Source organism: Alligator mississippiensis, chromosome 1 (assembly GCF_030867095.1).
Source record: "Alligator mississippiensis isolate rAllMis1 chromosome 1, rAllMis1, whole genome shotgun sequence".
NCBI lineage: Eukaryota > Metazoa > Chordata > Crocodylia > Alligatoridae > Alligator > Alligator mississippiensis.
In genome coordinates, this window is record NC_081824.1 from 182,241,902 (window position 1) to 182,258,829 (window position 16,928).

The following is a 16,928-nucleotide window of genomic DNA, read 5'->3' on the forward strand; positions in this document are numbered from 1 at the left end:
GCCCCATCCCTTCCGCCTTTGCCTCGGTAGCGATGGCGCCGCGGCCCCGTTCCACCTTCGCCCGCCCGGGGGGCGTGGCCGGCGCAGCCTCCCCTGCTGGGGGCGGGGCGGCGGGAGCGGCTGCAGCCCCGCGTGATCCCCGGACGCCCGGGGCCAGCATGGCGCGCTAGGTTGGGGCTATGTCGGAGGCGGCCCGCAGCCTGCTGCAGCGCTGGGGCGCCAGCTTTAGGCGGGGCACCGACTTCGACTCGTGGGGGCAGCTGGTGGAGGCCATAGACGAATACCAGATGTGAGTGCTGCCCGGCGGGCCGTGCTGCCCGCAGGACCCGCGCTGCTTTTGCAGCGCTCGGCAGCTGCCCTGGCTGAGCGCCCCGGCCCGGGGCAGCCCCCGCGCGGCTGGAGGGGCTGGGCTGCCTGGGCCACGTCCTGCGCCTGCCCCGAGCCGGGAGCTGCTGTGGGGAGGCGGGTGGCTTTCGTGAGGACTGGGGAAGCGGGTTTGGGCGTTGGCGGCGTTTTTAAACAGCGAAGCAAACGTTTGTCTGTGAGGGGTTGGGCTGCACGGGGGTAGTCCCCCTTTTTCGCGCCAGGACCCATTTGTAAACATCGGTGGCCAGTCCCGACCCAGGAAATAGTTTAAGAAGAAACAGCCCCTGGTTCTGCCGCTGCCCCTCGCTTCCAGGGGACAGGGTGGGTGTGTGGGGGGCAGGGGGGCCCTGGCAGCCCCCGGCAGGTTGGAGCTCTGCCAGCCCGCAAGGAAAAAGCCTCGGTTTATCATGTTTTTCTCCTTTAAAGGAGAGTCCATTTTTTTAAGTTTGTTCACAACCCCTTTTTTGGGTTGTGAGCCACAGGTTGAGAAACACTGGGCTAGACCTGAGTTCCCTTCCAGCCCTAGTTTTCTATGATGTTAAGGAGGAGCTGAGATGCTGGTTGGAAACAGAGTAACCCTGGCTCCCCCTTGCTGTCCCCTTCCTTGCAGCCCTGGCCTGGATAGTGCTTCTCAACGGGAGGATGGGCACCAATGATTGACTCCCCCCGCCACCGCCTTTTCCCCCAAACCAGGTCCTCACTCCAGATGTACATTGGGCCTCCCATCCACAAGTGGTGACAAAGCTCGTTGTCTCCCAGGTTGTCCCTGAAGCTTGTGGGTAGATCTTCCCCTCCGTTGTTGCAGCTAGCATTTGGGGAAGTTTTGGAGTTCTCTCTTGGAACCTGTGGAGAAAGCATGGGGCAAAACCTGGTGGCAGCTGTTGGCACCTCCCAGGAGAATGCAAGCGGCCATACACACTTAAAGCAGGGTAGATCTGCCTTACCTTGGGACCTGACTGGACCAATGATGAGTGAGAGATTAGAGAAAACTGTCTGACTAGGAGGGTGGTGAGGCACTGGAACGGGCTACCCACAGAGGAGGTGGAATCTCTATCCTTAGAGGTGTTTAAGATCCAGGTAGACAAAGCCCTGGCTAGGATGATATAGCTGAGGCTGGTTTTGCTTTGAGCAGGGGGTTGGACTAGATGACCTCCTCAGGTCCCTTCCAGCCCTCATTTTCTATGCTTCTGACCATGGTTAGGTATTAAACTTGCAGATTGCTCCCGTTTCTAAGTGCCTTTGGTGTTTAGGTTATCAAAGTACTCCTGGAACAAAAGCAGCTACTCTTGGATTCCACAGACTTTCTTAAAACATTTGGTTTCCTAGCTGAGTATCGCACAGTGATAGCAGTTGCCTTGTGATATAGGTAAAAGGCAAGTGGGTGATTAACACAGGTTCTGTCAAGAGCTGTTGAGGCACCATTGGTCAAGGTGGTGTTGACTTGCCAGTGAATCTTGTGAGCAGATGACAGTAATTCTTCAGCAGGGTCATGCTTCTTTCCCTTTCACGGCTGGGTGGCTGTGATGCCTGGAAAGGTCTCCCATCTTTTACCTGTAATCTTAATGGCACTTGCTTACAATAAATGTAGATAAGTTGCTTTATTCAAGTAGCATCCTGGTTGTGCTGTATCCCAGCTTGGCTGTTAAGGAAACACTTGCCATCTGACACTAAAATCTGAGGGTTGCAAGCTCTTTGGTTCAGTCACGGTAAAATTCCCAAGAGAAATTTACAGTATTCCTAGAGAAGGGTGGTCTTGGGTATCTTGAGGACCTATTTAGGACTTAAAACAGGTTGAGTACCAAGACCTTGAGCTGCACTTGGTTGGACTGACTTCCGTAGAATATTGGCATGTTATGAATGATGCAGCGTTCTTGTTAGTGATGGGCTTGCTACAGGTTGCACTGTTTGTATTTTAGTGGTGGCCTCTTGGATTGAAAGGTATTCAAATAATTATCCGGGGGAGGGGAGGAAAGCAAGGAACCCCGTAGTCAGACCTCTACCTGGAAATAAAAGTTTTCTCAATTGGAAAGTAAGGGAAGGTGTTCCTAATAAGCTTCCGCTATGTGGACATCTATATGAATCAGCTGTGATTATGTAGTTTTGAACAATTTTGGCAGCTTGAGAGTAGACAATCTCAGTTCCCAGCCATAAAAGCTTCTCCAAATTTTTTAATTTTGATGTCTTTTAATTAAGGTGTGAGATCCTAAAGAATTGTACTCTTATCTCCCCCATTGTTTCTTAAAATACTTAATCTAGATGATGGATCTAGTTTGCTTTTGTACTAGGCGGGGAAACATTTCTATCCTAAATGTACAGTGCTATATAAAGGTGTTGGCAGAGCCCATATCTCTTCATAATCTTTACTAGTGGTTGTCAGTGGTGATTTAAAAAGTAAGGGACTTGGGCACTGCAAAAATACACAAGAGGTAAAGGAGGCTTTTATGTGGAGAGAGAGGGTTGCTACCTGAGGCCAAGCTAGCTCAGTGCATGGTTTTTGCTTGCTTCTCTCAAAGGGGAAATCCCAGTGAACATGCATGCTTAGGTCTTCAGCATTACTATTGTAAGTGTAGGAAGCCAGTGCAAAGTATTTATAGAGCTCCTGAAGGAAGAAGGCCTGACCTCTCTGGGCATGTCCACACATGCAGCCACATGTGCTTGTAGCAGCTCAAATAGAAGCAGTGCAAATTTGAACCGTGGCTTTTTGCCTCAGTGCACATGCTTGGACATTCACTTTGTTGAAGAGCAAATTGTGCCACTTGGAAATAAATAACCCTGCCTGGCTCCTCCTCGATCTGCAGCTGGGGGGAGCTAGAGCCTGGGGCCAGTACCTGTCCTGGTCCCAGCAGTATAAAAAGCTGCCTTGTCCTGGCCCCAGCAGTACAACAAGCTTCCCTGGCAAGTAGCTCAGGGCTACTCACTCTCAGAAGCTTCTGGGGCCCAGCTAATTGGTACCTGGGGACACTACCCCTTGTGCCGGCTGGACTGCTGAAGCAGCCCTGAGAGTTCCCTGCACCCTCTACCCACTGCAGCACTCTGGCAGTGGGGGCTGCTACACACGTGCCAGAACCGCATGGGAACTGCACAGCCAGTAGAGGCATCTGCCCCTCTGGGCCAGCTGCCAGTGGACTGTGGCTGCAGAGTTGGCCTCTGTGCAGCACTACCATCTGAGCAGCTATCGGAAGATATTTCAGGTGTTGTGGCCTGCTTTGAACTGTCAAACCATGTCTTCCTGGCCCCATTTGGCCAGGAGGTCAGCCACAGCCAGCTGGGTCCAAGGTGCCAGCTCTGAGCAGGCATGGTCCTGCCACTGGCCACCCTGGCAGGAATTCTGGTGTTCCCTATTGGAAAACTGAAAAATTCCTGATTTAAAAAAAAAAAAAAAAATCCCAAAGTCACTCTGTAAAATACCCCCAAATCCACATTCCCGCACAAGTAAAACAAAAGAACACTCTAAAGAGAGAGAGAGTGAGAGAGACAGTGATCAGTTGGGCAATGTTTTATTGATATATCTACAGTGTTAAAGCAATGTGGAAGCCTACCAGTGTCTCTATCATAATCATAAAGTGAACTCTAAATATGTTTCATGAATTCATGAAACATGAATATATATTTTGCTGCCCTCCCACAGGGGCTATGGCCCCCACACAAGGGTTATGCACCCCCCAACAGGAGCCAAATAGCCCCCTGTAGGGGCTACCACCCCCTCCTGCAAGGCCCACATGCCCCACCCCAGCCCCCCATTTGCTGTCATCCCTGGCCCCATCCCCCACCAGCTGCTGCAGCCCCACAATGACTGCTCCACCCAGCCCTACCTCCTGCTCTCCCAGACCACCCCCCCCAGTGGCTGCCCTGCCAGGCCCCATCCCCCACTCGTGCCCCCAGGCCTCTGTCTGCCCCCCCCCCCCCAAACCCCAGGCACCATCACTTTAAAAAAAAAAAAAAGGGAAAGAAAAAAAAAATCCAAGAAAAAAAGCCTCTACTTACCCTAGAAGCAGGGTTTGGGGGGCTCTGGGGCCTCCTGGCAGAGTCTCCCCGGGTAGCACAGGGCAGCAATGGGACAGGAGGGCCCAGGCTGGAGCCGCTGGGGCTGTCCCTCTGCCCCGTGCTGTGTGGGGGAGCCCTAGTGAGCCAGACGGCAGCTGAAGTACCGGTAAGTGCCGGGGTTTTTGTTTTGGTTTTTTTTTTTTTGGTATGGGGGCAGGGCTTGGGAGGCAGGCGGGGAGGGGGGGTGAGGCTGGGCAGAGCAGGGGTTGGGGGGCAGGTGGGGGGGGGCTGGCCAGAGCAGGGGTCAGGGCGGGGCTGGCAGGGTCAGCAGGGGTCCCCCCCATAGTCCCCTCCCCCCTGCTTCACCCTTCCCCCCCCCCAACCCCTTGTTTACCAGGGCAAGGGGCCAACCATAGAGATGCTCTGGCAGCCAGAGCATCTCTGTGGAGGACCCAGCCTCCAGTTGCCTCAGGGCATGGTCACGGACTGTGCTTTGTCCTGCTTTTTTAAACTTAGGGCTTTTTAGACCCCATCCAAGGGTCCAATTTTCTCCCCGCGCTGCCAGTTTGCAGCACAGGGAACATTTTTTCATTCCTGCACATGCCTCTCGCCCCATCTCAAAGGGGTTTGAGACGGGGCAGGAGGTTCATGTGCACTCATCTTACCGCGCCCTCTGAAGCATCGTGGCAGTTCAGACTGGCTGGAAAACTTGTGGACTGTGATCTGGACCTTCTCTAAAGATAATGATCTCTGGAATTCTCTCCCCTGGCCAGTCCAGCTAGAGCAACTTTAGAGTGTGGTGCCAGATGCATTTATTTGGATTAGTGTGTTCTTTTCTTTTTAATATTTTTGACAAATATGGTTGTGCTAACATTTCTACCAGCACAAATGGTTCTCACGCTGCCTGTTTTGGGTGGCATATTGCCTCACAGCTATGGTGACATATTCCCTATAAAACATTGCTACCATTAAATACTACTGTACATATATTTCCTCACACTGGTTAACACATGGCACTGAGTGCAGTGCCCTGGGTTCTAGTCCAGCATCTGAGTAAATCACTTAAGTTTTTCTTTGCTTTCCTTCCCTTTCTTCCTAAGAGGTGGCGATACCAGTGTCTTGTGTGGTTATGACTTTGTTACACCTTCCATCGAGAAGCCATATGGGTTGTAGCTGCTCCAGTTTTGTTTGTCTACTTGCTGGACTTTTGAGTTGTCAAGATTCTTTTCCTGACCCTACAAAATTCCCCAGTGGCAAATTGCATAATCTCTTTCTGTGCTTTTTGGTATAATGCTTACTTCACAAGTGATATCAAGCTGGATTCATTTAATAGAGCAAGATACCAGGTGGAAGGAGTTAGAGGAATGCTGGATATCGTTTCTGTTTTGGTGCTGCTTTATTTACAGGGAGTTGCGACAACTGCTACAGGAGTTGCATTTGTTTAGTTCTCTTTTTCCTTGCTGCAAGGAAATGGGAATTCTTCCCATGGGTTCTCTCTCAAGCTGTTTCTTAGCTTTGTTTCACTTTCTTGGGCCATTTGCTTAGTGTTCCTTTCCAGTTCAACCCCTTGATACTCCCCTCTCCTTGGTGATGATGGGTGGAGTCTCAGCTCAGGATGTGGTGATGACAGCAGCAAATGTGAGCTAACATAGTCAATACATTATCAGCCAATCCCTCCCTGTGTTTAGTCTCCTACAGCAGAGAATGTGTAGTTACTACCTGCTGTACCAGCTGCTTCGCTCCTAGACGTCTGTCCCCTGTAAAAAGTGTTAGGTGATTCTGAATCTTTCTATAAGTCATTTGCTGGTTTTTCACTAGCCTATTCTCCTTTGTAGGCAGTAGAGCTTTGAGCAAGTTTAAAAAAAAAAACCCCAAAAAATGTATTTGTGCAAGTGACTGCAGGTTATGAAGGACATTAGTTTCCCAACTTACCCAGAGTAACATAATATAATAATAGCCCCAAGCCACCCCAAACTGTCCTCTTAAAATGGAGCAAGCAAAGAGGTTGGCATTTTGGTGCTAGTCAGAATATATTTCCCCAAATCCAACAAGAATGCATTTTTGTGATTCAGGGATTTGAAGGCACTTCATGAGAATCCAATCCTTAGGAGTTGTAACGTTAATTTTAAATTTCCATGTGAGCTGCAACCTCGTGTAAAATCATAAAAGTTAGGGAGGAAAAGACCTATTTTGTCAGTCACTCTATTCCAGGGGTGGACAGTTGTTTGGGCTGGAAGGCCACTTAATGAGATATAGTGAGCTGTTGAGGTCTGCATGGGTAGCATTGCCCCTGGTTGCCTTCTTGGGACTGGAAGTCCCTCCCTTAACCACTGACCTTTGCCACCGAAAGTCCTTCACCTTACCCCCTGCAAATATTCCTTTTGAGAGAGGAGGGTTGCCATCTTGGAACCAGAAAAAAACCCAAATCTTACACTAAAAGCCAAACACCTACTATAGCATATTTTAATTTTATTACAAAAAATACTTTTGTTAGAGGTGCACCAATACATTTGTCCATATCGTATCTGTACTGATAAAAGAAAAATTCACTTTATTGGCAATCGGCTTTTTTTGGTTAATGTGGCCAATAATGTTGCTGATAAATGCCACGTGCACGTACTCAGCCGCAACATGCACACAGTTAAGAGTGCAACCTGGCAGCTTGGAGAGCAGCAACTGGCTGGTAAGTCTGTGGCTGGGGAAGGGGTGGGGAAACAGATCAAGGCCTCTGCGGTGAGGGAGGGAGTGGGGCTGGGACAGGGGCAGATGCTGCCTAGCCAGGGCTGGGTGGTGCACAGGACAGAGCGGCTTGCCAGGGGTGGGGCTTCTGCCACCGTGTGAACCCCGGGGAAGGCATGGGGGCCATGTGCTCCGTGGATCTGGGTGCAGGATGAGGGCAGGCTGCTTCTGCAGACTGGGACCAGGGGCAGTGTTAGGCTCTTTGGGGGGTTGGGCTGGGGCTGTGCTCAGGGTGGGTGGCAGTAATGGGAGGGGGTGCTATGTGATGGGCTACAGCTATCCTAGAACTTGCTGTAGCCACCCCCCGTTGCCCCTGTCCCAGCACCACCACCGCTTGCCTCGAGCACAGCCCCAGACCAACCCCCACCCCTGCTGGGAAGAGCCACACCGCACGGTGGCAGCCCACCCTTGCCCTGCGCACAGATCCACGGGGCAGGTACTGCCCCATGCCTTCTCCGGGGATGCGCAGAGTGGCAGGAGCCCCCTTGTGGCTCTGTCCCACGGCTGCCCCAGCCTCACTCTCTCCCTCACTGCGGGGTCCTCAGTCTGCCCCCCCCGCCCACACCCCTTCCCTCCCCATAACCCTTGCCCCCAACAGTCTTATCATCTGGATGCTGCTCTTCAAGCTGCCACGCTGCATATTGACAATTGGATCAGTATCAGTTGATATGGCTCATTGATAATCGGCCATCGGTATTGGCCCAAAAAATCTTTATGGGTGGACCCCTAATTTTTGTCATGATTTGTTTTTGCATAGTGTATACAGAGAAGATTGCATAATAACTCAAAAATAAAGTCTTACTCTTTTATATTGTGTGTGGGGGGGTGGGAGGATGTTGGTGGGGGGGTGTATATTTGGGGAGTTGTGGGGGCAGGGTGTGGATGTGTGGCTTTTGTGGGGTGTGAGGGACTGTGGGGAGGGGGTATGGACCCCCCACACCCTTCCTCCTATGGCGCATAGCCCCCAGCTTTGGCCAGCGCTGCACACGCCTCTATCATGGAGACTGTGCACCACGCATATGCAGTTCCTGCGCTCATGTGGCACTGGGGCAGAAGCTCTGTGCTGCCACCAACCTCAGCCCCTCGTTCCCTGCCCAATTGCAGCTCCTCATCCTAGTGGGTGGAAGGGCTGGGTGGGGCACAAGTAATTGGCGGCACCCATGGGTGGGAAGTGCCTGGCGGGCTGCATGTTGCCTGTAGGCCGTATTTTGCCCTCCCCTGATCTATTTCCTAGAGACTGTTTTCAAATACTCTGACAGAATTCCACATGGAAAGAGCTCTCACTTGCAGAAATCTTGTCTATCCTGTTAGTAGTTGGTTTCATCCCATTACTTCTAATTACCCCATCATGCTACCATAAATAAATACCACATTGTTCTGATTATAAGTTGATGCTATATTTTGAGGTTAAATTTAAGGGAAAGTAACTGTTTCCCTGAATGTGTTAATAACTAAACTATAAAGATCTTTACAGCTATTGATTGATCTTGCAGAATTCCACCAGAGAATAAAATAACCAAGGGTTAAATGTACTGAAAGTACTAAAGTAAAACCTACTAGAAAAAGGAATTCTGCCTTGGTATTTTTATTGCATGTACAAAAATATTGCAGCAAATCAAGACTATGGGAAACCTGATTATAGGTTGATCCCACTTATAAATCAAGTGTAATCACTTTTCTGTTATTAATATTTATTTTGGAGGGCGAAAAGGTAGACTTAGCAGAACGTTGCAGTACTCTGCCCCACTTATTCTCCTTATAAGTTGTGGGTTTCTTTATTCCACACACTTTTTTCCTTAGCAGTGTTCTCAGAATCAAGCTCTTAAGAACTGCCTAGTCCTAGTCAATTCATTACATGTTGACACACCAGGTACCTTGCAAGTATTGCAAAGCCCCTTGACAAGCTAAATCCTTAATCACTGCTAGTAGATCAGTCCCTTCAGTGTTCCTGTTCTCCCTTCTATCTTTTCTCTGCTTTGACAGTACTGGTATCTCCCTAGTGATGAGATGCTTAGAATTGCTATGTGCTATTTTTCAATCCTAGAGTAATTGACCAAATGCTTACTAAAAAATAGTTAAATGAGCTGGTTCTGAATTTTTGTTGGTGTTGTTCTTGGAGAAACATGAACTATTCAAATTTGTAAAGGAGAATTTTCAGGTGGTTGGCCAGATACTTCCTTAGCCCAGGCATGTCAAGTTTCCCTCTAATTTCTTCCAAAGAAAGGAAAAACAGCACTGTTCCCTCTGATTTGAAGGAAAATCTGGGGGCTGAGGGAGCACTGACTAAAGTAGATGATCGGTAATGGGATTTAGGACTTTACCCTTGGCTCGCTATCAAGACTGAAAAATGTTGGCTGTGATAAAGTTCATATTAGCAGCCTAATGAAAGACATTCCAGTTTTTGCTGTGCCATATAGATGGGGCTGCCTTCTCAACTCCAGGGAGCAGTTCTTTCGGAGTTGGAGGAGCTTGGGAAAGCCTGCCTCTTTACATGTTATGTGAGCACAGGTCTTCTGTGCTGTAAGTCTGATGCCTGGGCACGATGTTGATATCCTACAAACCAAAAAATGCTTAGTTTTTTCTTTCAGAATGCAGCTGCCATTACCAAGTACTGAAGTATGGCATCTGAGCATTGCATTATTTCTTACTTCTGCAGCTGGTCAGGGTGTGTAGCATTTCACAGACATTCTCAAAATAGGAATGGGAAAATCGGGTTAAGCCATTCCTTATTTAATGTTACCATTTAAAAAGAGATGCTTTCTATCATGTAACTGTTTTTTTCCGCTTTCTTTTTTAGTATTGTATCTTAATTGTATTGTATTGTCTCTAACTAGGTTGTTTTTTGTGTGTAGTATTTTGACTTGTTTTCTTGTCTGTAGAACAAAGTGTCTAATTGTTTGGGTGGTAAGGAGCTGGTAAGAAATTAAAATCTAGCCTTAGTTTCTCACTGTAAGTACAATACAGTAACTTTAGCTACTTAGACTCACTTACATGTGTAAGTTAGACTTAGTGTAGGTATGGTTTAAGTATTTGGGAAGTGAGAGGCATTTGGTTGGTATGTTTTTTATTTGAGTACAGCAGAAACCAAAGTATGAACAAGCCCAAGATGGATTGCCTAGTTTGTCAAGGCTAAACCTGAGATTCCCTGAAACATCTCTTACAAGCAGGAATTCTGGTTTTTGCTGACTTTAAAAAATCCCCAATTTTCAGTTGAAAAAAGTAACCCCAAATCCACCTTTTTGTGAGTTAAAATGAAACACCTCTATATCTATATTAGTGGTGTTTCATTTCAGTCCCAGAAAAATGTGGATTTGGGGGTTACCGTTTTTTAACTGAGAATTGGGGATTTTTTTTAAATTGGAGAAAACCAGGATCCCTGGTGTTCTTTTCCTTGCTTGGCTACCTCTACCTTTCGTGGTACTTTGATTAGCCCTCTTAATGCCACCTGCTAGTTGGCAGTAAACCATCAGCTTTTAAGCTCTACTATAATAGTTTAGTAAAGAAAATGTGCATTTAAACCAATAAAGGTTCAATAAACTGCGATGAGCCAAATAAATGCTTATTGTCCATTCATTCAGTAACTTTTTCAGATGTAGTTCAGAGTGTTTTAAGCAATGCTAAAGAATAGTTTTCCCCATCTGAGAATGAAGGATGAAGCACAGAAAAGTTTGAGTAACATCTTGGACAAGTCAGGTCATCTATCAGCAGCCGTCTCGTAGTGTCCAGTTCATCCCTGCCCATTATGCTAGCTTCTGCCAAGCATGCCCATTTATGTTGGTAGATGCTGAGGTTTGCCTCCCAGAGCGCAGTTGTGGGACCTGGCACATGCACTTGTCCCTGTCCCTGGTCTGTTGTTTTTGCTTGAAGCTTGTTTTAAACCTGTTGTATTACCTGATGTTTAAGCAACAGTAAAAGTTGCAAAAATGGGGGAAACTGAGGTGCAGGAGGCTAAGTGATTTCACTGTGACACCTTGGACGGATCACTGGTGGTCAAGAGCAAAGCTATATTCTGAGACTGTGTTTTTACTAGATATCCACTCTTGAGTCCTTTCGGGAATAACCCCAAATATGTCTTTTCTACATGAGAAGATGTCCCTTACATCAGTGTTTCTCAACCTGTGGTACACGTACCCCTAGGGGTATGTGAGACACGGGCAGGGGGGACACAGGTGCCGTGTTTTGAGTTTGGCCCGCCCTCCTGCGTGTCGGGTTGGAGACATCTTTGCCTGTTCAGGCTGGAAGTTCCAGCTGCTGTCCCTCCCACCGTGTCCATTACACCAGGGCTTTCACACAGGCTGCTTTGCCCCAAGCCAGGTCTGCGAGGAAAAAAGTGGGACTCTGCTCTCGGCAGCAAAACTGGAAGTGCCACAGTGGGACTTCCGGTTTCACTTTTGCTGCATTGATTAGCAGGTGGTACATAAAGGTACCAAAGGTTGAGAACCACTGCCTTACATCTTTTGTTAGTCCCTTAAACAGTGGCATGGGTAAAATAACTTTGACACTGAGCTCATTCTTATTTTTTTTAGTCTCCTCAGGTGAGGCCTGAAAGATGTGGGGGTTTTTGGTACATGTGAAAACAATTGTGTGCCATCTTGTATTTCATGAAGGGGCAAAGTTTTCTTTAAAAAAATTATACTGGAGAGAGTCAAATTTTGCTGGAAGATCTGGTGTCCCAATAATCTTCCCTTTAACTGACAGAGTGGCTGTGTTCAATCTCGTAGAGATCTCTTTTTCTCCAGAATCTGTTTGTTTGAAGTTCAGTGTGTATTTAATAAAGTTAGATTAAAATCATTATTTTGATTCTTGCGATGACTGGAGAATTACCAACATTAAAACATCCTCCAATGTAAAAAGACCTGGATTTCTGAAGAAAAATATTTAGAAAATGTTTTTAGAGACTGTTTTCAGCTCTCTTGTCTCTACTTTGGAAAGATGCAATCTTCTTTGCATGTAACCTTTCAGGAAGTTCACCATCTTTAGGGTAACAGTGTGACTACTATTATTTCCGCATTAAGGGGGTTTTATGGTGTAATACAGAGATGCTATCATTTTGGAATATGATAATACATAGCACTTGAGCTATGTAAGCGGTTTCCAGCTGGCATTGGTGTCTGCATGCTGCGCGGTGGGATTTTGTGTTGTTCCTAGTTTACCAAAATACTTTCCTTTTTTCTTTTCCCTTATCCAGATTAGCACGACATCTACAGAAAGAGGCCCAGTCTCAACACAATAATTCAGAATTCACAGAAGATCAAAAGGTAACCGATAGTATTTGTTCAATCCTGTAGGGGTCTATCCTGAAAAGCACTGATCACCTATAAGGCCTATTGACATTAATGCAAGGCCAGGGTTTTTTGTGTCATAGGTAAGGGGCTTCTGTTTTTCTTCTCCCTTGAACTATATAATACTGTGAAAACAGAGCACAGCATAGACACAATGTTTGCTATCATCAGAGATGGCAGATGCTCTGTTGGCCAGATCGTAAAACATTCAATACTGCAGAGTCTTTCGTAACCAAGATTTTTCTTTTTGGGTAACCTCTTAATAACTAGCTTCTAGAACTTTGGCAAAAAATAGCTTTGTAAAATACAAACACACAATATCTGGAATAGCATATGCAATTCAATAGGTGGGGAGGACTTTAATTTAACATGTAACACCTGATTGGAAAGGCTGCTGCCAAAAATGCTTTAATAGTCATTTAGAGTCCTTATTGTTTACTCTTTCAGAAGAGTGAAGCATTTTGCTCCCTGGTCTTGTTTTCTTAGCAAGGCTGGGATTTTTGTCTATTGTCATCATATTAACAGAGTCAGGAAATATAAAATGTATTAGATTTCCTAAACTTTGACAACCAGTTTTATTGATAGGAAAACAACACATGAAAAATAAAATACTACTGGGATATATAAGTGGTCTTGCATACCTTCTTGTATCTTGTGGAGGGGGAAGGTTTTCTTAAGGATAATGACACTGGAGAATACATGGAATTCCAGGTGTTTAAATAGGATTATTCACAGCAGCAACTAGTTCACTTGGGGAACAGGTTTTGAGATGTTTCTAGCGCACACAAGCCTTGATGATGAGAGTTACAGAATTAAGGGAGAAGTGTGGCTGGTGTTTCTAAGAAGCAATGTTTCCCTATGTTTACCATACTGAGAGACCCCTGTATGTAGGCTAGGTTTTGCCTCCTTTTCCATAATACATAGTAGTATCAAAACAAGTGTAGTCCTTCCAGCTCCCCTTTATCTAGACATAGGCCACTGGCAGATGGTGGGTGGGACACGACACCCAGTTCTTTACGGAAAAAGAAAATGCATCAGTTTGACTTGGCTTGCCCAACATCTGTATAGATCATGATCTTCAGCAGGGCTTTTTGGCACTTTTATCTAATACCTGATTCAATTGAATAGCTTATTAGATAAAAAACGCCAAAAAGCCCCACTGAAGCGCATGATCTCTACAGATGTTGGGCGAGTCGGGTCAAACTGACGTGTTGCCTCTTCTGGGCATGTGCTGTGCTCAGCGTGCAAAGTAGTTCTAGAGTATTTGGGTAGTTGTTGGAGAAAAAAGTTAATCTTACCTAGGGCAGGTTATGATTTAACAACTTGTTCTCTTCATGGTGTGCGTCATGATAGGCTTCATTATTTCCAGATAATTCCCAAGATGGATTCCTTGGATTTTGTGCACAGTGCCTTCCATAAAACCAAGGAAAATAGGTGGCAGGAAAGGCTACATATAGAGAAGCTGCCTTTGAGAATATGGCTAAGCTCTTAGATTAGGGAGGGTATGCAACGCTGAAGACTATGTATTCAGGAGCTCCAGGCATCTCCCATCAAGAGGTAAGAGACAAACACAGGCTTACGGTTCTGCAATGAGCAGGTTGTACAACTAAACAAGTAGGCAGTTGTCATTTTGAGTCTGATGCGGAGTGGGACTATGAGGATCTGTTTCCCAGATAAACATAGCTAACCAGCGTCTGTCTTTACACTATATGCTGATTAACTTTAAATATATTTTAAGGTTCTATTTGTAGGGCTTTCAAGTGGGTGTTATTAGATGCCTTCAGTCTCTGTGCATAACCAAACTTGGACTTATTTGGAAATCGTTTCTTCCCCTTTTCACTGAGAAACCATCACTAGTCACAAGAACAGTGTGGGTGTTGGTTTGTGATCTTTCTTGCCCCTTCCTCTCTTACTACACCTAAAGCAAAGTCCTAAAATTTAATTCCAGCGTGATCAAGTTTAGTCTTTGGGGCACCCCCCAAACATGAATGAAAAGCATTCTCAGACCTTTAGTGCAAGGGTTTGAGTTTTAGCAAAAATCTTCCAGTTGTTTAAACCTCTGCTTTTTGTTTATACCTCTTCTATTCATTTGCTTACACAGCCTGACTAAAAATCATGTTCTCATTCAAGTAGGTTTCTTGTCCTTGATATTGGTGACTTGCTTGCTAGTACTTTAATCCCACATTAGTCATTTAGGATAAAAATGGGTAGACAGGATGTAAATTTCTAAGATTTTTTTTTTTTTTTTAAAGAAGTTTCCCCCAAACACACAAAAGATGTTTGGAGATGAGAAAGCCCAAAAGGCTTTGCTTCTGTCCCCCCCTTCACATTCTGCAGTAGTTCCACTTACGCTGCTAATATAACTTCTATAGTGCTTACCTTGTACCCTGTGACACCCTTAGACGTATCTCACAGGGCAGCAGGACACCCCTGAGAGCTTGGCAGGGGGTGGTGCATGGGTCTCAGTGCTGGTAGGGATTGCTAGGTAGGACAGATTGGGGAGCTTGGGAGTGAGGCATTAGATCCCTTCAGGAAGCAGAAATGGGTGACAATGGCCACTGGTGCAAAGACTGGTGCCAAGTGAAGACAGTAAGGATAGAACTGCTGTACCTTGCTCTTCCTGCTGCCTGCTCCCTTCACCCCTAGTCTATACCTGGGGATGGGGTTCATAGATTCATAGATGTTAGGGTCGGAAGGGACCTCAATAGATCATCAAGTCCGACCCCCTGCATAAGCAGGAAAGAGTGCTGGGTCTAGATGACCCCAGCTAGATACTCATCTAACCTCCTCTTGAAAACCCCCAGGGTAGGGGAGAGCACCACCTCCCTTGGGAGCCCGTTCCAGACCTTGGCCACTCAAACTGTGAAGAAGTTCTTCCTAATGTCCAGTCTAAATCTGCTCTCTACTAGCTTGTGGCCATTGTTTCTTGTAACCCCCGGGGGCGCCTTGGTGAATAAATACTCACCAATTCCCTTCTGTGCCCCTGTGATGAACTTATAGGCAGCCACAAGGTCGCCTCTCAACCTTCTCTTGCGGAGGCTGAAAAGGTCCAGTTTCTCTAGTCTCTCCTCGTAGGGCTTGGTCTGCAGGCCCTTAACCATACGAGTGGCCCTTCTCTGGACCCTCTCCAGGTTATCCGCATCCTTCTTGAAGTGCAGCGCCCAGAATTGCACGCAGTACTCCAACTGCGGTCTGACCAGCGCCCGATAGAGGGGAAGTATCACCTCCTTGGACCTATTCGTCATGCATCTGCTGATGCACGATAAAGTGCCATTGGCTTTTTTGATGGCTTTGTCACACTGCTGACTCATGTTCGTCTTGGAGTCCACTAGGACTCCAGGATCCCTTTCCACCTCTGTGCCACCCAGCAGGTCATTCCCTAGGCTGTAGGTGTGCTGGACATTTTTCCTCCTTAGGTGCAACACTTTGCATTTCTCCTTGTTGAACTGCATCCTGTTGTTTTCTGCCCACTTGTCCAACCTATCCAGGTCTGCTTGCAGCTGTTCCCTGCCCTCTGGCGTGTCCACATCTCCCCATAGCTTTGTGTCATCTGCAAACTTGGACAGAGTACATTTCACTCCCTCGTCCAAGTCACTGATGAAGACATTAAAGAGTATCGGTCCAAGGACCGAGCCCTGCGGGACCCCACTGCCCACACCCTTCCAGGTCGAGACCGACCCATCCACCATGACTCTCTGGGTGCGACCCTCTAGCCAATTCGCCACCCACCGGACTGTGTAGTCATCCAAGTCACAGCCTCTTAACTTTATCACCAGTATGGGGTGGGATACCATATCGAAGGCCTTCCTGAAGTCTAAGTATACGACATCCACCCCTCCTGTGTCCAGGCATTTCGTAACCTGGTCATAGAAAGAGACTAGATTAGTCAGGCACGATCTGCCCGCCACAAACCCGTGCTGGTTTCCCCTCAGCATAATTTGTCCTGCCGGGCTCTCACAAATGTGAGCCTTGATAATTTTTTCAAAGACTTTGCCAAGGATGGAGGTGAGACTGACTGGTCTATAGTTGCCCGGGTCCTCCTTCCTCCCCTTTTTAAAAATGGGGACCACGTTGGCCCTTTTCCAGTCCTCCGGGACCTGGCCTGTGCGCCATGAGTGTTCGAATATTCCCTCCAGTGGCTCTGCAATGATGTCGGCCAGTGCCTTCAGCGCCCTCGGATGGAGCTCATCCGGGCCTCCCGACTTAAAGGCATCCCGTTCTTCCAAGTGACTCTGCACCATCTCAGGGTCTACGCATGGAAGTCTGGCGTCTTGCTGCTGCCTCTCTACAACCCCAGTGAGAGACTTGTCGTGTCCCTCACTTAGGAACACTGAGGCAAAGAACTCATTGAGGAGTTCAGCCTTGTCCCCCCTGTCCGTCACCAGTTGTTTCTGCCCATTTAGCAGGGGTCCTAGTCCTCCCTGGGCCTTCCTTTTACTCCCTGTATATCTAAAAAACTTATTTCTTGTTGTCTTTTACTTGGGTTGCCATCCTCAGCTCCATGGTAGCTTTGGCCCGTCTAACTGCCTCCCTACAAGCACGAGCAGAGGAGGTATA

At 47.2% G+C, this 16,928-nt stretch overlaps 1 protein-coding gene across 2 annotated transcripts in view; it reads left to right on the forward strand.

The window, feature by feature from the left end:
- The first annotated feature begins 60 nt into the window (after nucleotides 1–60).
- AIDA (axin interactor, dorsalization associated) overlaps nucleotides 61–16,928 on the forward strand; it is a 56,097-nt gene continuing 39,229 nt past the window's right edge. For both annotated transcript variants that reach the window (XM_014598032.3, XM_014598033.3), the window contains exons 1-2: nucleotides 61–289; nucleotides 12,278–12,347. In XM_014598032.3, coding sequence (XP_014453518.1) covers nucleotides 180–289; nucleotides 12,278–12,347 — 180 coding nt within the window. In that variant the 5' untranslated portion in view covers nucleotides 61–179. The remainder of the gene's footprint in view (nucleotides 290–12,277; nucleotides 12,348–16,928) is intronic.